Genomic DNA, 25325 nt, shown 5'->3' on the forward strand with positions numbered 1-25325 from the left:
GACTCAAATGATGTCAATTAGCCTATCAGAAGCTTCTAGAGCCATGACATAATTTTCTGGAATTTTCCAAGCTGTTTAAAGGCACAGTCAACTTAGTGTATGTTAACTTCTGATCCACTGGAATTGTGATACAGTGAATTATAAGTGAAAAAAATCTGTCTGTAAACAATTGTTTAAAAAAATACTTGTGTCATGCACAACGTAGATGTCCTAACCGACTTGCCAAAACTATAGTTTGTTAACAAGACATTTGTGGAGTGGTTGAAAAACGAGTTTTAATGACTCCAAACTAAGTGTATGTAAACTTCCGACTTCAACTGTATATACATTGGCTGCATTCCAAACACTTAACAGACACACACTCAACTCACAAATTAAGTGGACACCTCTGATGACATATCATGACGTCTGGTGAGTATACACTTAAAATCAAATTCAAATAAAATGTTATTGGTCAAATGCACATGGTTAGCAGATGTTAATGTAGCAAAATGCTTGTGCTTCTAGTTCTGACAGTGCAGTAATATCTAACAAGTAATCTAACAATTCCCCAACAACTACCTAATACACGCATATCTAAAGGGATGGAATAAGAATATGTACCTATAAATATATGGATGAGCGACGGCATAGGCATGGTGCAATAGATGGTATAAGGTACAGTATATACATAAGAGATGAGTAATGTAAGATATGTTAACATTATTAAAGTGGCATTGTTTAAAGTGACTAGTGATCCATTTATTAAAGTGGCCAGTGACATGAGTCTATGTAGGCAGCAGCCTCTGAGTTAGTGATTGCTGTTTAGCAGTCTGATGGCCTTGAGATCGAAGCTGTTTTCGAGTCTCTTGGTCCTAGCTTTGAAGCACCTGTACTGACTTCGCCTTCTGGATGGTAGTGGGGTAAACAGGTGTAATGGATGTGAAATGGCTAGCTAGTTAGCGGTGCGCGCTAGTGGCGTTTCAATCGGTGACGTCACTTGCTCTGAGACCTTGAAGTAGTGGTTCCACTTGCTCTGCAAGGACCGCGGCTTTTGTGGAGCGATGGTTAACGATGCTTCGAAGGTGACTGTTGTTGATGTATGCAGAGGGTCCCTGGTTCGCGCCCTGGTATGGGCGAGTATAACTTTATACTGTTACATTGATGCTGTTGACCTGGATCACTGGTTGCTGCGGAAAAGGAGGTCAAAAGGGTGAGTGTAACAGATGTTAAACGGCTAGCTAGTTAGCGGTGGTGCGTGCTAAATAGCGTTTCAATCGGTGACAACACTTGCTCTGAGACCTTGAAGTAGTGGTTCCCCTTGCTTTGCAAGGGCTGTGGCTTTTGTGGAGCATTGGGTAACGATGCTTTGTGGGTGACTGTTGTTGATGTGTGCAGAGGGTCCCTGGTTCACGCACGGGTATGGGCGAGGGGACGGTCTAAAGTTATACTGTTACACAGGCAGTGGCTCGGGTGGTTGTTGTCCTTGATGATCTTTTTGGCCTTCCTGTGACATCGGGTACTGTAGGTGTCTTGGAGGGCAGGTAGTTTGCTCTCGGTGATGCGTTGTGCAGACCGCACCACTCTCTGGACAGCCTTGCAGTTGCCATACCAGGCATTGATACAACCCAACAGGATGCTCTCGATTGTGCATCTGTAAAAGTTTGTCAGGGTTTTAGGTGACAAGCCAAATTTCTTCAGCCTCCTGAGGTTGATGAGGCGCTGTTGCGCTTTCTTCACCACACTGTCTGTGTGGGTGGACCATTTCAGTTTGTCTGTGATGTGTATGCTGAGGAACTTAAAACTTTCCACCTTTCCACAGCCTACAGGGAGGAGGTGAAGGCATTCGGAGTGTGGTATCAGGAAAACCACCTCTCACTCAACATCAACAAAACAAAGGAGATGAACGTGGACTAAAGGAAGGACAGAGGGGGGTGCTCCCTCTGCTGAGCACGCACCCTTGTGGGGTGTTGAGGGTCAGCGACGTGGAGATGTTGTTTCCTAACTTCACCACCTGGGGGCGTCCAGTCAGAAAGTCCAGGACCCTAATTGCACAGGGCTGGGTTGAGACCCAGGGCCTCCAGCTTAATGATAAGCTTGGAGGGTACTATGGTGTTGAATGATGAGCTGTTGTCAATTAACAGCATTCTTACATAGGTATTCCTCTTGTCCAGATGGGATAGGGCAGTGTGATGGCGATTGCATCATCTGTGGACCTGTTGGAGCAGTATACAAACTGAAGTGGGTCTAGTGTGGCAGGTAAGGTGGAGGTGATATGATCCTTGACTAGTCTCTCAAAGCACTTAAAGCACTGTGGCGGACTGCAATAGCGGACTGCAATAGCATCGAATAGTCCCCGCGATATGCAACTGTTCAGGGAAGTCAGGAACCAATACACGCAGTCAGTCAGGAAAGCTAAGGCCAGCTTCTTCAGGCAGAAGTTTGCATCCTGTAGCTCCAACTCCAAAAAGTTCTGGGACACTGAAGTCCATGGAGAACAAGAGCACCTCCTCCCAGCTGCCCACTGCACTGAGGCTAGGTAACACGGTCACCACCGATAAATCCATGATTATCGAAAACTTCAACAAGGTCACTGACCATCTCGAATCCCACCGTACCTTCTCCGCTGTGCAATCTGGTTTCCGAGCCGGTCACGGGTGCACCTCAGCCACGCTCAAGGTACTAAACGATATCATAACCGCCATCGATAAAAGACAGTACTGTGCAGCCGTCTTCATCGACCTTGCCAAGGCTTTCGACTCTGTCAATCACCATATTCTTATCGGCAGACTCAGTAGCCTCGGTTTTCTGATGACTGCCTTGCCTGGTTCACCAATTACTTTGCAGACAGAGTTCAGTGTGTCAAATCGGAGGGCATGCTGTCCGGTCCTCTGGCAGTCTCTATGGGGGTGCCACAGGGTTCAATTCTCGGGCCGACTCTTTTCTCTGTATATATCAATGATGTTGCTCTTGCTGCGGGCGATTCCCTGATCCACCTCTACGCAGACGACACCATTCTATATACTTCCGGCCCGTCCTGGACACTGTGCTATCTAACCTCCAAACGAGCTTCAATGCCATACAACACTCCTTCCGTGGCCTCCAACTGCTCTTAAACGCTAGTAAAACCAAATGCATGCTTTTCAACCGTTCGCTGCCTGCACCCGCACGCCTGACCAGCATCACCACCCTGGATGGTTCCGACCTTGAATATGTGGACATCTATAAGTACCTAGCTGTCTGGCTAGACTGTAAACTCTCCTTCCAGACTCATATCAAACATCTCCAATCGAAAATCAAATCAAGAGTCGGCTTTCTATTCCACAACAAAGCCTCCTTCACTCACGCCGCCAAACTTACCCTAGTAAAACTGACTATCCTACCGATCCTCGACTTCGGCGATGACATCTATAAAATTGCTTCCAACACTCTACTCAGCAAACTGGATGCAGTTTATCACAGTGCCATCCGTTTTGTCACTAAAGCACCGTATACCACCCACCACTGCGACTTGTATGCGCTAGTTGGCCCTCGCTACATATTCGTCGCCAGACCCACTGGCTCCAGGTCATCTACAAGTCCATGCTAGGTAAAGCTCCGCCTTATCTCAGTTCACTGGTCACGATGGCAACACCCATCCGTAGCACGCGCTCCAGCAGGTGTATCTCACTGATCATCCCTAAAGCCAACACCTCATTTGGCCGCCGTTCGTTCCAGTTCTCTGCTGCCTGTGACTGGAACAAATTGCAAAAATCGCTGAAGTTGGAGACTTTTATCTCCCTCACCAACTTCAAACATCTGCTATCTGAGCAGCTAACCGATCGCTGCAGCTGTACATAGTCTATCGGTAAATAGCCCACCCATTTTTACCTTCCTCATCCCCATACTGTTTTTATTTATTTACTTTTCTGCTCTTTTGCACACCAATATCTCTACCTGTACATGACCATCAGATCATTTATCACTCCAGTGTTAATCTGCAATATTGTAATTATTCGCCTACCTCCTCATGCCTTTTGCACACAATGTATATAGACGCCCCTTTTTTTCCCTACTGTGTTGTTGACTTGTTAATTGTTTACTCGATGTGTAACTGTGTTGTCTGTTCACACTGCTATGCTTTATCTTGGCCAGGTCGCAGTTGTAAATGAGAACTTGTTCTCAACTAGCCTACCTGGTTAAATAAAGGTGAAATAAATAAAAATAAATAAAAAACTTCATGATGACAGAAGTGAGTGCTACGGGGCGGTAGACATTTAGTTCAGTTATCTTTGCCTTCTTGGGTACAAGAACAATGGTGGCCATCTTGAAGCATGTGGGGACAGCAGATTGGGATAGGGAGCGATTGAATATGTCCGTAAACACTCCAGCAAGCTGGTCTGCACATGCCCTGAGGACGCAGCTAGGAATGCCGTCTGGGCCAGCAGCCTTGCGAGGGTTAACACGTTTAAATGTCTCACTCACGTTGGCCACAGAGAGGGTGGGGGCGCAGTCCTTGTTAGCGGGCTGCGACGGTGGCACTGCATTATCCTCAAAGCGGGCAAAGGTGTTTTGTTTGTCTGGAAGCGAGACGTCGGTGTCCGTAACGTGGCTGGTTTTCTTTTTGTAGTCTGTGATTTCCTGTAGACCCTGCCATGTATTGGAATAAATGACCAAACTATAAAACTAGCTAGCCAGCTATGGGTAACTGTAGCTAGCTACCTGGCAGGAGTGCTAGTTAGATACGTTAGCTTACTAGGTATATTAATAGCTTTAGGTCGGTTGTTTTTAAGCTCAACTTCAAGATTTCCACCAAGGACGTTGCCTCTTCGATCATCACTCTCTCTCGCTTAGGCAAGGGACATTTAAGGTACACTCGGATGTGACAATGTAAAATGTAATTCAAGGGTTGAGGGTTTAGGGCCAATGCCTGCGTTTCAAACTCAAAGTAGACAGCCCATAAACCCTCAGCCCTTGGGGGAATCCCCGCGGACATATTTGTCATCAGTACAACATTTATTTTTATTTGATTGAACTCTTATTATACCATGGAGAGTTGACTGAGAACACATTCTCATTTACAGTAACGACCTGGGGAATAGTTACAGGGGAGAGGAGGGGGAATGAATGACCCAATTGTAAACCGGGGATGATTATGTGACCATGATTAGCCAAGCAAGGGAAGTTTGCAACGTAAGCCCCTCAGCCCTAATTTTTTAATAGAGTTTGCGAGTGTACAATTATGTTCACTTCGGGGCCTGAAACGCCCCATAATTCCATTTGCGATGATTGTACATCCCCTAAAAAAAATCTGCCAAAACTTTATACCTCAATGTCAATATGGAGTCAACATGCAAGTGTAAGTAAAAATGAATGTAAATAAGTTAGAAATTGTGCTATTAATGCACAAACACGTCTCATAAAAGTAATTATGTTTTGGTTTGGTTAACTTTTGGAAATTGTAGAAATAAAACATTGTCCTTCAGAAGTAGCTAGGCAGGCTAACGTTATTTAGCTAATTAATTTGCTAGCTATCATACATTAGACGCATATTAATAATTATATAGTTAATATAAGTAGACATGCAATCATAATTGACTGTAGTAGAGTATATAATGCACCCACAAGCTTCCGGTGGCTGAAAAAACAATCATCGCGGGATGAACGACTGACAAATTTCCTGGCAAGGGCGGTCTATTTAAAAATCATTCCTTCGTCCATCGCCCCTTACCCTGCAAGTGCATACTCGTCAGACGTTATGGAACGTCACTAGAAGTGTCCACTTCATTTGAGGGCTGAGGGGATTGGGTGTGTCATTTAAGTGTTTGGAATGCTGCCATTTTTTTCTTGTTTCTGTTCTCGGTCAGTTTTTCACTTCTTAACCACGTCCGTCAACAATCACCCACAACGAAGATGGCGGCTTGCAAGGAGACGAGACGTAACTGGACAATTCACTGTGCATTTGCTGTGTTTATCTTGTTACAACTATTTCCTCTCAACTGTATTTCGGCACCGCTGGAACCCGAAAACGGTATGTTTAATATTCACCATGAAGTTGCCATGGAATATTTATGTTTAGTTTTATGTTGGGAGTATTCCAACTCGAACTACACCTATATTTTCTCTGAAGAAACATAAAATAACATTAAAGTAAAAAAAAAAAAAAAAAAAAAAAAAAAAATCACCACATGAATTTAGTTTCAAAGTTAAAGTACTTAAAATAAATATAAGGTCAGGGGTTACAATTGTACAAACCTATGATAGCATTGTAAGAATAGTGTTTTTTTGGTTGACTAATTCTAGAGATGATTAAATATTGGATTTCGAGTAAAACTATATTGCATTTGGGGACAAATTTCATATACAATTTACGAGAGAATTAAGGACGAATTCAGTCGTTTCTTTTGAATAATAACATATTACATCTTTCATTGTAAATACATGGGTCTTATTAATGAAATTAAAACTGTAAATACTTAACTCGCTCCAAATTAACTGGAGTCACACTCATAAATGTGTATAATAGTTTCCCCTTTATCACAGAAAAGGCATATGTCCTCTTAAGTCCATGAATTTAGACAAGTTAAGTTATTGCAAGGGTATATTTTGTGCAAGATTTAAAGTTCATTTATTTTACTTGATTTGATATAGAACATTTGAGGGAGCAACCAAGCTTTCTTCCATTCAATTTCAGTATATGCATTCTAGAAGAATTTCACTCTAGGAGAGATATTACTTTTAACTCCAAAAACATTCTTAATAATGTGTTATTACATGTATTATCCAGCAGGGGGCAACCTAACAAATTGTGCATCTATCTTGACATGTTCTCTGAAACACAGATGATATTTCATTGAGTATGTCCTCAAGGTATTGCTTTGCATGTAGAATTAAATTCTTTATTATGTACTGGTAGTTATACTCTTATAGAAAGTTAATAGAAACATATTTCCTCCTTTATCAAATAAATCAAGGACAAATATAATATTTCTTTCAAACCACTTAGGTAAGAACATGGACTTGTTTTTAACAACAATATCTTTGTTGTTCCACATAAGTGCCTTGTGTGGGGAGAAGTTGTGAACATAATATCGTTTCCAGGCTAAAAGGGCTTGTTCATGAAATTTGGACAGTTTGATGGGTAATTTTGCTGGAGAATAGTTGCATTCCCACAAATTGAAGACCACCCAATTTCATAAAAATATGACAGGGAATGAAGTACCATATACATTCAGAGCTGAGTATACATCCTTTTTATCCAGTTTACTTGAAAGGTATTGTTATCAATTAAATCTAGCACTTCAAGCCCACCATCAGCTCTTTAGTTTGATATTAGACTTAATTAAAAATATATATTTTTTAAAGTCTAGGGAAGTTTAATTGATATCCTTGCTGGTTTGATCAGCTCCAAATAGCGATAGAGCAGGGTAGACAACGTCAGACCCTTTGGACAATAAAACCCTTCCAATAATAGAGGTCACGCAGGAACCAGTTATTAAAGACTGAGTTCATTTTCTTTATTCTCTGAGAGAATTTGAGATGTTGATGGAAAATATGTTTTTTTGCCATGTGCACCCCTAAATATTTCACATTCTTTCACTGGAATATTCAACAGATTGGTCATTTGAGTTATGTATGGATAATATTTCGCATTTATTGAAGTTAAGATCCAGAGCAGAAGAGAATGATTTCATAATAAGTGCAATAGCAACTTGATCCTTGTCTTTTAGAAACAGAGCTGTATTGTCTGCTAATTTAGATTTGTATTTATTTTCCAAATATTGAAATACCCTTTTAATTCAGGGTTATTTAAAATGCTAGTAGATAGTAATTCTACAACTAAAAGGAATAAGAAAGCTGAAATAGTGCAACCCTGGCATACACTATGTTGAATATGATATATCTTAGATGTTTTACAGTACCGAAACCAGAAGTGTACAACGTATGTTTTAGGAATTTGTGTTCAATTGTATCAAATGTTTACAAAATCTGAGGAATAAAATAATAGCCTTTGAGTTAATTGAATCAGCGTAATCAAGTCTAAAGCTAACCTAATGTTACAGCTGATCTGGCGACCTTTCATGAAACCTGTTTGGGTTTCATTAATGAGGTGGTTTTGGCCCATTTAAGTCTATTAGCATATGCAAATGTTTATAATATGTATTTAATAGGTCTCAAATGATGGTATTAAGGAAATAACCCCTTTGTTTCATGGTAGTAATCATCGCCGCTAGACATTCTAGGAACATGTTGAATACTGGTCCCTCTAAATGTCCCCAACAGTGTAAATAATATTCCACAGAAAGACCATCTGTTCCAGGTGCTTTGCCCTTCTTCATAGATTTAAGAGCATCTCTACTATGGTAAACTAATCTTCACATATGGACCTGAACTCATCAGAAATAATTGGAACATGATCATGGACATGTTCCATAAAATGTTCACATTCTATTAAAATGAGATGTATACAGATTTTCATAGAAAGAATACACAAGGCTAGAGATGATTTTGGGGGTCTTTACACAAGGTATATTTAATGTAGAAAGAAATTCTCTCCTAGTTCCTTTTTTCAAGAGCAAAAAAATAGCTTTTTTTTTTTCTAACCCTCAAACCCATTTTTAGCTCTTTAGCTATAACTCAATGTACATTTGATCTGTTTCTTCCTCTGCTGTAAGGGTATCCCTTTCTAAAAGAACATCTCATTTATTAACTGTAATGGTGATGTCTTACTTTTGAATTGAAATATTTCTCAATTACTTTCAGGCTTTGGTTCTAAATAATTTGAATTGAACAAGTCTATGGTCAAGTTCTTTATGCTGTGTTAAAAACTGGATAATTTAGGAGTGAATTATTATGTTTCCGGAATCCTCGAATGCCATTGGATTTTTCAGAACATTCTAACTTCAATAATATCATTGTATGATCAGTCAAAGGAGCATGTTTGACTTCTTGTACATACTGTAAAAGTGGAGGAGAAATGAAACGAATACTTTCTGGATCTGACCATCATTGACCTATTACACCAGGTGTATTCATTTAAGTTTGTGTTAAAGAAGTGCCATGGTTCAACCACTGTCAGTTTACTGCAAAATGAGGTGGTGTTACTATTCTGAGATCTTTGAGCTAGTCTAGGTGGAAATCTATCTAAAGAGTTATGAGGTGTTTCATTAAGTCTCCAGCAATTATAAGCCATGTATTTGTATACTTGTTTTGCAGCTCAGTAAGCTTATCAGCAAGATTCAAAAAGAAAGTCTTATTTGAGGTGTGAGAATCAAATAACATTTTATTGGTCACATACACACATTTAGCAGATGTTATTGTGGGTGTCGCAAAATGATTGTTCCTAGCTCCAACAGTGCAGTAATATCTAACAATTGTACACAATGAAACACACATGATTTCGATTGGAGATTAATATCTTCCATATTTGGACACGACTTTGAAATATCACCTCTAAACTTCAAATCAAATCAAATCAAATTTTATTTGTCACATACACATGGTTAAGAGATGTTAATGCGAGTGTAGCGAAATGCTTGTGCTTCTAGTTCCGACAATGCAGTAATAACGAGCAAGTAATCTAACTAACAATTCCAAAAAAACCTACTGTCATACACAGTGTAAGGGGATAAAGAATATGTACATAAGGATATATGAATGAGTGATGGTACAGAGCAGCATAGGCAAGATACAGTAGATGATATCGAGTACAGTATATACATATGAGATAAGTATGTAAACCAAGTGGCATAGTTAAAGTGGCTAGTGATACATGTATTACATAAGGATGCAGTCGATGATATAGAGTACAGTATCAACGTATGCATATGAGATGAACAATGTAGGGTAAGTAACATTATATAAGGTAGCATTGTTTTAAAGTGGCTAGTGATATATTAACATCATTTCCCATCAATTCCCATGATTAAAGTGGCTGGAGTAGAGTCAGTGTCATTGACAGTGTGTTGGCAGTAGCCACTCAATGTTAGTGGTGGCTGTTTAACAGTCTGATGGCCTTGAGATAGAAGCTGTTTTTCAGTCTCTCGGTCCCAGCTTTGATGCACCTGTACTGACCTCGCCTTCTGGATGGCAGCGGGGTGAACAGGCAGTGGCTCGGGTAGTTGATGTCCTTGATGATCTTTATGGCCTTCCTGTAGCATCGGGTGGTGTAGGTGTCCTGGAGGGCAGGTAGTTTGCCCCCGGTGATGCGTTGTGCAGACCTCACTACCCTCTGGAGAGCCTTACGGTTGAGGGCGGTGCAGTTGCCATACCAGGCGGTGATACAGCCCGCCAGGATGCTCTCGATTGTGCATCTGTAGAAGTTTGTGAGTGCTTTTGGTGACAAGCCAAATTTCTTCAGCCTCCTGAGGTTGAAGAGGCGCTGCTGCGCCTTCCTCACGATGCTGTCTGTGTGAGTGGACCAATTCAGTTTGTCTGTGATGTGTATGCCGAGGAACTTAAAACTTGCTACCCTCTCCACTACTGTTCCATCGATGTGGATGGGGGGGTGTTCCCTCTGCTGTTTCCTGAAGTCCACAATCATCTCCTTAGTTTTGTTGACGTTGAGTGTGAGGTTATTTTCCTGACACCACACTCCGAGGGCCAGAACTCATGGCCAGCTGATGAGTTCATAGTGCCAGCTGAGTGGTTAGACCCCTGACTAATAAGCAGTATTTCCCCATTGTGATTTCCAAAAACTAGAATCTGAATCGCAGACTGAGTCTCCTGGAGTAGAATGGAATCTACATTTAGTGTTTTGTAAACCCCTGGCGTTTGGAGATACAATATTTAGTGCATTGAATTCAAAACGTTGCCTAACCTGACAAATAAACAATTAGTGTAGTGATATGAATAACTAGTTGAACTACTAAGCTAGGTAGCTAGTAAGGAAACCTGCGTTTAGAGAGAACTGGACTACCCTAAACCGAGGTAGTTGTTATCAGTACGATGTACCCGTATTCACATTTACCAACCTGGTGATATAAAAATGACAATCAACTTATTACTCGAGTAATTTAGCTAATTCAACGTTTTCAGTTGACTTAGAAAGAATAGGACGACATAGATTAAGTCAATGTAGCTATATATCTGAGCACAGCGTTTTCAAAACATTCAGTAAACATGACATACACTTGACATCCTGGCAATCGATCTTCTTTCCATCAATAAATGCAGAAAGGCTGCTGAAAGATGCTCTCTTACCTTCTCTTGCATTTTTTACCACTGGGCAACATTTTCCCCTTGCAGCAGCATCTTCTGGAGTGAGAGCCTCTTTGATGCGTAGTTTATTCTCCATGAGAAGCCTGGACTCCTTGGCTTCTTTCCGACAACATTGTAGATTCTTGTTGTGAACCGCATGATGGTTGTCTGCGGAGACCCGTCATCCCTTCACTTTCCCAGGCAGTGCACCACGTCGATGATGTCCGGGAGCTTGTCTCGAATCCTGGGTGCTACTTTGCTGAGGTTGTCGATGAAAACGCTCTGTATGTTCTTCCCATCTTCTTCTCGCACCCCATGCAGTTTAAGGTTCCATCTCTGGCTGTGGCGCTGGACTTCCATGACATTCTGTCGCAGTTGGAATTCTGTCGCAGCTGGAGATTTCACCTATTGCAGTTTCTGTATTTCAGCTTCCATTGTCAGTATGTTTTTTGCTGTGGGTTGACACCTGACTGAGGAGCTGCTGCACAGTGGCTGAGAGCGACTCCATTGATTTGAAAATAGTCTGTTTTTTCAATGATGGCCAGTTTCTCAAAGATGGCCTTGAGAATGTCAGGGTTGGCAGAACAATTTGACTGCCCTGTATTTGGTAGGAGGGCTCTTACTCTGCGTCGGTGGCAGTGGTGAAAATAAGGATTCTTTTGCCATGAGTTCTGGAAAGTCTTCACGTGGGCTGCATGCTTTTGTTTCGCTGCTAGCATCTGAGGGGGAAAACTACCTAACCTCCAAGACAGCTACAGCACCCGATGTCACGTAGGCCAAAAAGATAATCAAGGACAACAACCACCCGAGCCACTGCCTATTCACCCCGCTATCATCTAGAAGGTGAGGTCAGTACAGGTGCTTCAAAGCTAGGACCGAGAGACTCAATAACAGCTTCGATCTCAAGGCCATCAGACTGCTAAACAGCAATCACTAACTCCGAGAGGCTGCTGCCTACATAGACTCATATCACTGGCCACTTTAATAAATGGACCACTAGTCACTTTAATAATAACATATCTTACATTACTCATCTCATATGTATATACTGTACCCTATACCATCTATTGCACCTTGCCTATGCAGCTTGGCCATCCATATATTTACATATTCTTGTTCCATCCTTTGAGTCTTGTGTGTGTGTATAAGGTAGTTGTTGGGGAATTGTTAGATTACTTGTTAGATATTACTGCACTGTCAGACCTAGAAGCACAAGCATTTCGCTCCACTCGCATTAACATCTGCTAAATGTGTATGTGACCAATAAAATTTGATTTGAGGTGATAAGCATCTGTTTAGCCATGCCTTGCCTTTTTCAGTTTCTTCTGCCCATGTAATAGTGTGATCTCTGTTTTCCAATCACCTTCTGTTACTTCATATAAGTAATCATTGATTATTGATCATAATCTTCCTAGTTTATTGGGACATACGTTCAAATACACCCGATCAAAGTGATGCCATCTTGGGCCATCTCCACTCGGGCCTCTTTCAAGAGCTCTGAACATCACTGACATCATGATTTGACCTCTTATTTTCCAGAGTTCCCAGTTGTGTTGAAGGTGGCGTGTGGTGCTTTCAAAACTGGGAACTGGTGATAAAAACAAGGTCAAATCATTACATCAGTATTAGAGGTGCATGGGTAAAATCACTAGGCAAGCCAAGGCAGTAAAAAAGCCATAGTACAACCTATGTTGTGATGTTTGCTAAATAACTTAGTTCATACGCCACCGTGATACACAAAAAGGATGTGACAACATGTAACAAACAGTTATTTGGCCTGCAGCATGGTCAAGCAAGTTATTTTCGACAATTTACTAAACAACTACTGATTTAGAATCATGGCGTTATGTCAAGTCAGCACAAAGACAGCAGGAGCAATGCGTCTGCTATTCCAGCACCATTTCAACTTAAACATGATCAGATCAACAAGGCTATATATGCTTACTTTAATACACTGAAAAAACGTGAAGATAAACAATTTAGTCCAATCAATGTTGCTAAATATCATGTGGCTGTCCAAGGTACTGTGCTAGGACAACCCACAGTTTCGCTAAGCTTGCATCAATCAATCAAATGCTACTGCATCAACATGTCATACTCTTGTTCCAGACAGCATCGGATACAAAGACTACACATACTGAGACAGAGGGGTGCTGTTTCCCTCGCTTGCATGATTTCTCTGGTTATAGTCAGCCACTTCTGAATTGACAGAAAATGAAGGAAACACATATTTGGGGAAGCCTGACTTCCCCTTGGCATCCATGAATACACTACACTGGACTTTAGTTATCTTCAGGTTAGAAATCAGCTGTACAAAGATGCCAGTTTCAAATTTGGAGTTCTGATTTGGATAACTGTTAAATTATTTTTCCTAGTCTATTCTCGCCCCCCCCCCCCTTAACATCAATTATCTAAACACATTAACGTTTTTACATATGTTGTAGCTTGGACCCTAATTGACATAATCTGAGGTTTATGTGCGTTGTGCCCACCATTGGTTAACACAGCATACTCTTGAATACAGGGTGGGTGTCATTATATAATGCAGAGACTTCCTTCAGACCACTGCAATTTAGTTGGTACACTTTAAATTGAACATTTTAAATGACTACCACAAGGATGACCGTTAAATTAAAGTTTCTTTATTTATACTATTTGAATCGATTTCTTATGGCATATTGAAAGTGTAATTTAAAGGTAGACTCGGCGAAATGACGTTGCCATGAGCAGCACTGCAGATATTGCGAGATGCAAGACTAGGCAGATTTCTGAATGTGCACACAAACAATGTCTCTGCTGTAACAAAGAAGTTTGATCTTGACGTCTAGCCATTAATCTAGAAAGTTAGCAAACCAAATGCATAGCTGGAGCCCTGAGCTGGATATAGTTTATTTGACATTTTAGATTTGTTATATTTTGCACACATTTATACTGACTGCACACACACTCCCATACAATCAACATATGTTGCTGATACTCGGTTTATCATATTCTGATGACTAGTCACCTTACCCCTATACATATCTACCTTTATCACTCCAGTATCCCTGCACATTGTAAATATGCTATTGGCACTGACCCTGTATATAGGCTAGCTTACTTCTCGTGTTCTTATTTCCTTTATTTCTCATGTGTTTTTGTTCTACCTTTTTTATTTTTAGTGCTACATTGATATTGATTACTGCATTGTTGGGTTTCGACCTAGAAAGAAAGGGATTTCACTCTACTTGTGCACGTGCCATTAACTTGAATCCCAGCTACAGAGAGGTAGTTGGCTAGCTAGTAGCACAATGGATTAGTGTTTAGAATAGTCACTATAGATTACTCTTCGGTGTTGGCGAGCTAGCCTGTGTGCGCCTTGAGGGTCCTGGACTCTAATTTCAGGTGTGAGAAAAAGAGGGACTATCTGACCAGATGACCCTCACCATATATCTGAAATAATAATAAGCATCCGTGTCAGTGAAATAGTGTCACTGTTCTCTAAAATAAGAGGCTACACAAGGCTAGACATTTCCAACAAGGAAATTTCAACAAGGGTATGACCTTATCTAAGACAGGGTTCTGGGTTCTGACAGGGTTCTGTCTGCACAAGATTTTAATGTCTGTTTGACCTGACTGCTGTATTAGAGATTGATATGAAGCTTGTCTCCATGGGAATACTTAAATATATATATTTTTTAACTAGGCAAATTCTTATTTACAATGACAGCCAACCCCCCCCCAAACGACACGCCACCCTATAGAACTCCCAATCACGGCCAGTTGTGACATAACCTGGGAAAGAACCAGGGTATGTAGTGATGCAATGCAGTGCCTTAGACCGTTGCGCCACTCAGGAGGCCAGGAATACTTTTCCAATAGCTTCCTTATTGCCTTCTAAAAGTGACTTACAAAAATCATATTTTGAGAAGAGATCACATTTTGCTAACATCTCTGGCCTTATATAGCCAGTCTATGTTCCCTTTGTGTGCCATAGCCGAACTGTTCAGAGTTCCTCTTAGGAGCATTGCTTGATGCCACATTCAGGGAAAGCGAACCCATGTGGCCTGTTTTTACAGGCATCCAAATTGACATTGCATGCTATCCAATATCCATAAGTGTTCTTCTCTGTGAGAAATCTAACCATTCCCAACAGTAGCCCATACACTGAGTAAGGAGATGCTGGGATTGCCCCAGAGTTTCTTGAGTTACAGAAAGAAAGGTGTGGTCCTACACTGGTGTTTAACGTCCTACACGGGTGTTTAACCCAGGCCCTGCATGTCCCCAGGCACCCTCATTTGCTGACTTCTGTGATTGTAAAAGCCTTGGTTTCATGCATGTCAACATCAGAAGCCTCCTCCCTAAGTTTGTTTTACTCACTGCTTTAGCACACTCTGCTAACCCTGATGTCCTTGCCGTGTCTGAATCCTGGCTCAGGAAGGCCACCAAAAATTCTGAGATTTCCATACCCAACTATAACATTTTCTGTCAAGATAGAACTGCCAAAGGGGGAGGAGTTAGCCTGCAAAGTAATGTCATACTTTCCAGGTCCATACCCAAACAGTTCGAACTACTAATTTAAAAAAATGACACTCTCCAGAAATAAGTCTCTCACTGTTGCCGCCTGCTACCGACCCCCCCCTCAGCTCCCAGCTGTGCCCTGGACACCATTGTTGTATTGATCGCCCCCCATCTAGCTTCAGAGTTTGTTCTGTTAGGTGACCTAAACTGGGATATGCTTAACACCCCGGCAGTCCTACAATCTAAGCTAGATGCCCTCAATCTCACACAAATCATCAAGGAACCCACCAGGTACAACCCTAAATCTGTAAACAAAGGCACCCTCATAGATGTCATCCTGACCAACTGGCCCTCCAAATACACCTCTGCTGTCTTCAACCAGGATCTCAGCGATCACTGCCTCATTGCCTGTATCCGCTACGGATCCGCAGTCAAACGACCACCCCTCATCACTGTCAAACGCTCCCTAAAACACTTCTGTGAGCAGGCATTTCAAATCGACCTGGCCCGGGTATCATGGAAGGACATTGACCTCATCCCGTCAGTTGAGGATGCCTGGTCATTCTTTAAAAGTAACTTCCTCACCATTTTAGATAAGCATGCTCCGTTCAAAAAAATGCAGAACTAAGAACAGATATAGCCCTTGGTTCACTCCAGACCTGACTGCCCTCAACCAGCACAAAAACATCCTGTGGAGGACTGCAATAGCATCGAATAGTCCCCGCGATATGCAACTGTTCAGGGAAGTCAGGAACCAATACACGCAGTCATTCAGGAAAGCTAAGGCCAGCTTCTTCAGGCAGAAATTTGCATCCTGTAGCTCCAACTCCAAAAAGTTCTGGGACACTGTGAAGTCCAAGAGTGAGAACAAGAGCACCTCGTCCCAGCTGCCCACTGCACTGAGGCTAGGTAACACGGTCACCACCGATAAATCCATGATTATCGAAAACTTCAAGCATTTCTCAACGGCTGGCCATGCCTTCCGCCTGGCTACTCCAACCTCGGCCAACAGCTCCGCCCCTCCCGCAGCTACACGCCCAAGCCTCTCCAGGTTCTCCTTTACCCAAGTCCAATTAGCAGATGTTCTGAAAGAGCTGCCAAACCTGGACCCGTACAAATCAGCTGGGCTTGACAATCTGGACCCTCTATTTCTGAAACTATCCGCCGCCATTGTCGCAACTCCTATTACCAGCCTGTTCAACCTCTCTTTCATATCGTCTGAGTGGAATGGAAAGCTGCCGCAGTCATCCCCCTCTTCAAAGGGGGAGACACCCTGGACCCAAACTGTTACAGACCTATATCCATCCTGCCCTGCCTATCTAAGGTCTTCGAAAGCCAAGTCAACAAACAGGTCACTGACCATCTCGAATCCCACCGTACCTTCTCCGCTGTGCAATCTGGTTTCCGAGCCGGTCACGGGTGCACCTCAGCCACGCTCAAGGTACTAAACGATATCATAACCGCCATCGATAAAAGACAGTACTGTGCAGCCGTCTTCATCGACCTTGCCAAGGCTTTCGACTCTGTCAATCACAATATTCTTATCGGCAGACTCGGTAGCCTCGGTTTTCTGATGACTGCCTTGCCTGGTTCACCAATTACTTTGCAGACAGAGTTCAGTGTGTCAAATCGGAGGGCAGGCTGTCCGGTCCTCTAGCAGTCTCTATGGGGGTGCCACAGGGTTCAATTCTCGGGCCGACTCTTTTCTCTGTATATATCAATGATGTTGCTCTTGCTGCGGGCGATTCCCTGATCCACCTCTACGCAGACGACACCATTCTATATACTTCCGGCCCGTCCTTGGACACTGTGCTATCTAACCTCCAAACGAGCTTCAATGCCATACAACACTCCTTCCGTGGCCTCCAACTGCTCTTAAATGCTAGTAAAACCAAATGCATGCTTTTCAACCGTTCGCTGCCTGCACCCGCACGCCAGACTAGCATCACCACCCTGGATGGTTCCGACCTAGAATATGTGGACATCTATAAGTACCTAGGTGTCTGGCTAGACTGTAAACTCTCCTTCCAGACTCATATCAAACATCTCCAATCGAAAATCAAATCTAGAGTCGGCTTTCTATTCCGCAACAAAGCCTCCTTCACTCACGCCGCCAAACTTACCCTAGTAAAACTGACTATCCTACCGATCCTCGACTTCGGCGATGACATCTATAAAATAGCTTCCAACACTCTACTCAGCAAACTGGATGCAGTTTATCACAGTGCCATCCGTTTTGTCACTAAAGCACCTTATACCACCCACCACTGCGACCTGTATGCTCTAGTCGGCTGGCCCTCGCTACATATTCGTCGCCAGACCCACTGGCTCCAGGTCATCTACAAGTCCATGCTAGGTAAAGCTCCGCCTTATCTCAGTTCACTGGTCACGATGGCAACACCCACCCGTAGCACGCGCTCCAGCAGGTGTATCTCACTGATCATCCCTAAAGCCAACACCTCATTTGGCCGCCTTTCGTTCCAGTTCTCTGCTGCCTGTGACTGGAACGAATTGCAAAAATCGCTGAAGTTGGAGACTTTATCTCCCTCACCAACTTCAAACATCTGCTATCTGAGCAGCTAACCGATCGCTGCAGCTGTACATAGTCTATCGGTAAATAGCCCACCCATTTTTACCTACCTCATCCCCATACTGTTTTTATTTATTTACTTTTTTGCTCTTTTGCACACCTATATCTCTACCTGTACATGACCATCTGATCATTTATCACTCCAGTGTTAATCTGTAAAATTGTAATTATTCGCCTACCTCTTCATGCCTTTTGCACACAATGTATATGGACTCTTTTTAATTTTTTTCTACTGTGTTATTGACTTGTTAATTGTTTACTCCATGTGTAACTCTGTGTTGTCTGTTCACACTGCTACGCTTTATCTTGGCCAGGACGCAGTTGCAAATGAGAACTTGTTCTCAACTAGCCTACCTGGTTAAATAAAGGTAAAATAAAAAATTAACGTCCTACACCGGTGTTTAACGTGTGAGGAGAACAGTATTTCTGATGTAGACGTAGGAGAGATTGATGAGACATTGCAAGAGGGAAGAAATCGTTAGACTTGGGAACATTTCAGTAGACAACATGTTGCTTATTATTGGGATGTCCCTCCCTTTACAAAGCCTGACGGAGGATACTTTCCAGTCATTTACTATTTAGAGGGTGTGTTTAGTCGCAAATGAATGTGTAAGGCAATCTTTGCGACAAAGGCCTCCCTTTTTATTAAATATTTATGCTGGCAGTAGCCTCAGGAATGAATACTCCCTTCATGGGGACCGCTAACTTAGGGGCTCAATTCCTCTGACTTTCCACACCCAGCCAGCTTAACCCTCAGCTTGGACGACGCCTATAAAAGTCCCAGGAGTAAAAAAAAACATGTTGACTCTAGTTGAATCGTGTCATTGATTGAGATGGAAGGTGCTAGAACAAACATCCCCCTCATTAGAAGCCCAACTGAATCTCTTGTATACTTGACCTGCATATAAATTAAGCTGGTATTTACTGTACACTGCACATTTATACAGTGAGAAATGTATACTGAAACTTGGAGGGCAAAGAAACTAACGGTAGTTTCTCATGCAAAGTGATGGCGCAATGACAACCATTGCAGGTCAGACACAGAATGATAAGATGTGTGTCGTGTAAAATTTGATTAGGCCTATTTCACCTGGCTACATTGTTCCAAATGTTCAATTGAATGCGGGGATTGTTTTCAATTCCCATTTCTCTCATTTCCAGATTCAGTTGAGGTTCAACCACCTCTGAATCCAGGAGTTGTTGGTTTGGATCACTCCTTGCCTTTGGCAACTGCCAGCAAGGGTGCAGCAACAGCCGACAGCACTGGTACAACAGACAGCAAGGCAGACACCGTAACCAATGACAAAGCTAGAATATCTATCGATGTTGATAAAACAGCAGTCATTAAGGCTGTAACATCAGACCTAAAGGATGCTGCTGCTACACCCAATGAGAGTGCTACGCCTATCAAGGATGCTACCACACCTTTAGAAGATGCTACCACACTCATCAAGGATGCACCCATTGATGGCGTTACAGCATATGTCGCACTGGCCACCAAAGGGGAGGTTATAGCTGAATCCCCTGCCATTATTAATAAAACAACTGTTGGCAAGGAAGCAGGACGGACTACTCAAGAACTACTTCCCAATGCCACTGATGCAGATGCTGCTGCCACCTTTACCATGGCTGCAGATCCAGCCATCAGCACCATCACATCCAAGCCCACCCTGGAGAAACCAAGCCCTGCCTCCAACACCAAGCTTGTCGGTCACATGAACCCTACAGAGGATGATCAAGAGGACAATCTAGAGTCCCAGGCAGAGACTGACGTGTACGACAGAGAAAATGACGACGACGGCGACTATGACCTGGGGCCAGCAGTTAAGGCTCCTCTGAACTTCAACGACAAGGAGGATGACATCATGGTGGACGCAGACAATGAACCGGTGGTGCTCAGACCAGCAGAGAATGCTGGGAAGATAGACGTGCGTATGAAGGACACCAACATCTACACCATCCAGGATGAGGACTCGCACTTCTTCTTCCACTTGGTCATCCTGGCCTTCCTGGTGGCCATCGTATACATCACCTACCACAACAAGAGGAAGGTAAGCAGAGGAAGAATACTTTATCAGTCCATTCAAGACAGTTGTATTCTGCTGTACTGAACCTCATCTTCAACAAAAATATAAATGCAACATGCAACAATTTAAGATTTTACTGTGTTACAGTTCATATAAGGAATTCATTAGACCCTGAACTATGGATTTCACATGACTGGGAATACACATTTATCTGTTGGTCACATACCTTAATTAAAAAGGGTAGGGGTGTGGATCAGAAAACCAGTCAGTATTTGGTGTGACCACCATTTGCCTCATGCAGTGCAACATCTCCTTCACACAGAGTTGATTGTGGCCTATGTTGAATGTTGGCCCACTCCTATTCGATGGCTGTGCCAAGTTGCTGGATATTAGTGTGAACTGGTACACGTCAATCCAGAGCATCTCAAACATGCTCATTGGGTGACATGTCTGAGTATGTAGGCCATGGAAGATCAGGGACATTTTCAGTTTCCAGGACTTGTGTACATACCGTGCAACATGTACTGAGTTTTGTCCTCATCAATCTACACACAACAATCATCCTGATAGCGCTTAGTGCAGTAATTTTTTTGTCTGTATGTATGAAGCCTTCTAGAGTAGTTCTAATTTAGGATCATTTTTCCCTTTTTAGAGTATGATTACATGGATAGAGAGGGCCTGAGCCTATATCAGCTCTGCAACTCAGATGCTTTATGAATACTGGTTTAGGTTACCATTTTAAAAAGGTTAAAGGTCAATTTGAATATCCCCCTCTCTCCAGATCTTCCTCCTGGCCCAGAGTCGGCGCTGGAGGGACGGCCTGTGCTCTCGCAACAATGTGGAGTACCATCGGCTGGACCAGAATGTCAACGACGCCATGCCTTCCCTCAAGATGACTCAAGATTACATTTTCTGAGCAGAGAAGGAAGGCGAAAAGACTGACCTGAATTGAACAAACCTGTTTCCGGCTGCATTGTTGACATGCTCGCTTGCCCCACAAGCTTGCCCCACTTCCTCTTGCTTCAGGACAATCCTGGACAGGAGGGAGTTTGATGGTACTTCATCTCTGTAATCGATAACCTACACGTTTTCAATGTTCATCCACGTACGTTGGAAATATTACTTTGTTTTGTTAACCATACTCTTGAGTTTTGAAATTATTTATTTGGGTGACAATTACACGGGTCTATATGAAAAACATTCCACCATGTTTAAGCCTTACTGTCCTTAATATAGTTTTGCTCTCCTTTTTTTTTGCAGATTACACACACAGAAAATTTGGATGTATAGATTGTCAGAATCAATATCAAGATAAATATGTTGTGATACTTTGCTTGTTAGTAACTAGTTTGCCTAGCAATGAAGGAAGGCTATTTGTAGTTATTAGCCACAAAGCATTTGAGGTTGTAGAAGTTAATATTGTAGGAATACAGTATACTACACTGTAGGGGGGTCTGACTGAAGGACTGGAGTTGGAAAACTATACTACAATTATAGACCTTAATAAAAAAATGCAGATTTTTTTTTTTTTTTTACAGCAATACTGAAAATTATTTATGTTGTGGTTCTTTCTTATGCTAAATCCATCCTCCCTTGACTTTTGTAGACATGCGTGAACACACCACCACATTGATATGGTGGCAGTTATTCCTTGTAATTGTATTTTTCCATAATCTGGCATTGTACTGGTCTTAACACTTTGCTCAGATTGCTATACACTTATCCCAGGACTGGTCCTCCTTTCTATTTGTTCGGTCCTTCGTTCTTCTCTTTTTATCAGAAATCTGCACTCTTCATGTGGCCTAATGTGCATGTAAAGCACCACTTGGACACCGATTACCTTAGATCAATCAGCTCTCTGTCCCCGCTCTGGGGGCATGTGCATCCCAAATGGCACCCTATTCCTTATGTAGTGCACTTCCTTATGTAGGGCCCTATGCTTTAGTCAAAAGTAGTGCACTGTGTAGGGAATGGGTTACCATTTGGGACGTAGCCTCAGTCTGGAGGAAACGATAACCACCGTTGCTCACTCGTCATTACCTTAACGAGCCTTCAGTTCTAATGCCATTATCCTGTGACATGAATCCAGAATTATCAATTCTCAAGCACTTGTCAATCGCTGTTAAATTTCCACTGTCTTTTCAGTACAGAGAAGAAGCATTAGCCTGAGTGCCAGTCTGTTTATGCTAACGTGCCAACTTGTCACTCATTGTCATGATGAACATGTTTGCCTTGACAATGAGCGATGGCATTGGAAAGGGCACAAGCAGCCCAATTCTGATATTTTTTCCACTAATTGGTCTTTACAGCAATTACATCAGATCTTTTTCAGAGCTGATCTGATTTGTCAAAAGGCCAATTTAATCAACAAAATATCAGATTTGGGCTTCCTGTGTAAACAGCCTAAATCTGGGACGAGGCTAAAACATTGTAAATAGGTGGTGGATTTCAGCTCTGTCAGGAGCTGTGCGCACTCTGGTGTCACGACAATCGCTAAAGCATGAGATGGAGATGTCATGCATTGAACAGATACGGTGTTGTGTAGCTTTCATATAGCATGTGGTGGATGAACACTGCTTTTGCAATCAACTGTAGAGGTTCTATAAAGCACAATTGTATATGGGTCCCTTTTTGTCTCTTGGTAATGCTTCATTTGCTACTAAATAAATGTTAATCTGTTTGTAATTGAATTTCTCCACAGCAGGTTGTAAGAGTCATCAAAAAGTTAGTTGTATTCATCGTGAAGAGAAATTAATGCTTTTTATTTTTACATTTTAGTCATTTAGCAGATGATCTCACCCACATTGAAAGCTCCAAGCTCTACTAACTGAGCTACACGGGAATTCATGTATGTGGAAATGAGCCTATCATGACCACATGACTTTACAGTAACTGCTGAATCATTCCATTGCTAAAGTTGTCTTGCATGATGACAGAAATATACTTTGCTCTGAGTTATACGAGTCGTATCGTTGTTCGTTGATTTATGCCAGCTCCCTAGTGAGTAATCCTGAATCCTAAGCGGTGTCAATGGCAGGGGTGGGAAATTCCAGTCCTCGGGGCGAGATTGGTGTCACACCTGACTCCAATAATCACCTAATCATGATCTTCAGTTTAGAATGAAATTTGATTAAGCAGCTGTGTTTGGTAGGCATGTGTGACACCAATCAGGCCCTACAGGACTGGAGTTGCCCACCCCTGGTCAATGGCATTGTGACCTTTCATGGTTCTGCATGGGGCTGCAGTTAGCCTATTGGTTAGAGCATGTCAAACTCATTCCATGGAGGGCCTACTGTCTGCAGGTTTTTGCTTCTCCCTTGTGCTTGATTGATGAATTAAGGTCACTGATTATTAAGGAACTCCCCTCACCTGGTTGTCTATGTTTTAAATGAAAGGAAAAAACTCAAACCTGCAGCCATGGCCCTGCATGGAATGAGTTTGACACCCCTGTGTTAGAGCGTTGGGTTAGTAACCGAAAGGTTGCTGGTTGAGTACCTGAGCCGACAAGGTGAAAACTGTATGTGCCCATGAGCAAGGCACCTACAGTAACCCTAATTTGCTCCAGGAGTCCCTTACTACTATGGCTGATCCTGTAAAACAACACACTGGATGTGTGCAGTGAAATGTATGTGATGATAAAACACATTCAAACATTTTTTATTAACTGAATGATGACATTACTGAGAGAGCTTGATATGAGTTGGGTCCTGTGGGTAGGTCTTGAGGGAGGTAAAGGGCCTTTTCTATAGATAGACATAAGGCTGCAGTTGGTCACATCACCACTGGATGGCAGTAGAGGCACAACTCAGTGATGAGCAGACTAAACAGCACCTACGCTTGAGAACATTCAGAAGGGCACTTCTGGGAAGCTTCCAACTTAAGTAAAATAAAATAACTTGCTAACTGTTTTAGCTTGAATGGATATGCCTATCATCCTAAAACCTGGCAAGCACAGAGTAGGCTAATTAATAACCATGTAAGTAAGTAGAACTTACTTAATTATTTACATGGTTGATTTCATGAACCCCCAATGCTGTCAATTGAAGTGAAACCAAAGATTCCATTGCTTCACAAAAGCACATGATAGTGGGTAAATAAAAAAACAATTTGGCAAAGCGTTGACAGTATGTAAACCCAAATCTGCAGTGATATTGATAACATGGGATGCCAAGGTCATACAGGATGGTTGATTAAGGCTGATATTGGACATTTTTGTTTTGTTATTTTGGTCTGCAGTCGGTAGGTGGGTGTTTCACCTACGGGGGGGGGCTCCCCATGCTGATAGGTCAATATATGGACTGGAAACCGGGGGGTAAGCCTCCCTCCGCAGAGATAGATAAAATAACTGGAATATAGTCAATGCTTATCAAAGCACACATATCAGATGTATATGTTTTGGCTGTTGCTTTATCTTCACAGGGAGGTCAAGGTGTGCCTCATTGACAAGCTAGCTAGGTGTCAGGGCCTGTTGAAGGAAGGTTGCTGTTGTAGGCAATAGTTAGGATATATTATATTTTCATAGGTGCTGTGTTTCTGGATGCAGGCCCTGCCCAGGAACATGAGGAAAACACAAAGAACAATGATTTGAGGGCCCCCCCCAAGTTCTCCCACCTAAAAAGATAAGAGAGGCCTGTAATTTTCATCATAGGTACACTTCAACTATGACAGACAAAATTAGAGAAAAAAAATCCAGAAAATCACATTGTAGGATGTTTAATGAATTTATTTGCAAATTATGGTGGAAAATAAGTATTTGGTCAATAACAAAAGTTTATCTCAATACTTTGTTTCTATACCCTTTGTTGGCAATGACAGAGGTCAAATGTTTTCTGTAAGTCTTCACAAGGTTTTCACACACTGTTGCTGGTATTTTGGCCCATTCCTCCATGCAGATCTCTAGAGCAGTGATGTTTTGGGGCTGTTGCTGGGCAACACGGACTTTCAACTCCCTCCAAAGATTTTCTATGGGGTTGAGATCTGGAGACTGGCTAGGCCACTCCAGGACCTTGAAATGCTTGTTACAAAGCCACTCCTTCGCTGACCGGGCGGTG

At 42.3% G+C, this 25325-nt stretch overlaps 1 protein-coding gene across 2 annotated transcripts; it reads left to right on the forward strand.

Moving 5' to 3' along the window:
* The first annotated feature begins 1040 nt into the window (after nt 1–1040).
* On the forward strand, nt 1041–23234 carry LOC112246542 (keratinocyte-associated transmembrane protein 2-like). 2 transcript variants are annotated; one of them, XM_042309298.1, is made up of 4 exons: nt 4496–4828; nt 5826–5989; nt 19409–20298; nt 21056–23234. In XM_042309298.1, exons 2-4 carry the CDS (start codon nt 5872–5874, stop codon nt 21188–21190), a joined length of 1143 nt encoding a protein of 380 aa, XP_042165232.1. In that variant the 5' UTR covers nt 4496–4828; nt 5826–5871; the 3' UTR covers nt 21191–23234. The 2 variants fall into 2 exon arrangements, with proteins under 2 accessions (XP_024270705.1, XP_042165232.1); XM_024414937.2 differs by lacking the exons at nt 4496–4828; nt 5826–5989 and adding an exon at nt 1041–1192.
* Nucleotides 23235–25325: the final 2091 nt, after the last annotated feature.

This window comes from Oncorhynchus tshawytscha, linkage group LG30 (assembly GCF_018296145.1).
Source record: "Oncorhynchus tshawytscha isolate Ot180627B linkage group LG30, Otsh_v2.0, whole genome shotgun sequence".
NCBI classification, from domain to species: Eukaryota; Metazoa; Chordata; class Actinopteri; order Salmoniformes; family Salmonidae; genus Oncorhynchus; species Oncorhynchus tshawytscha.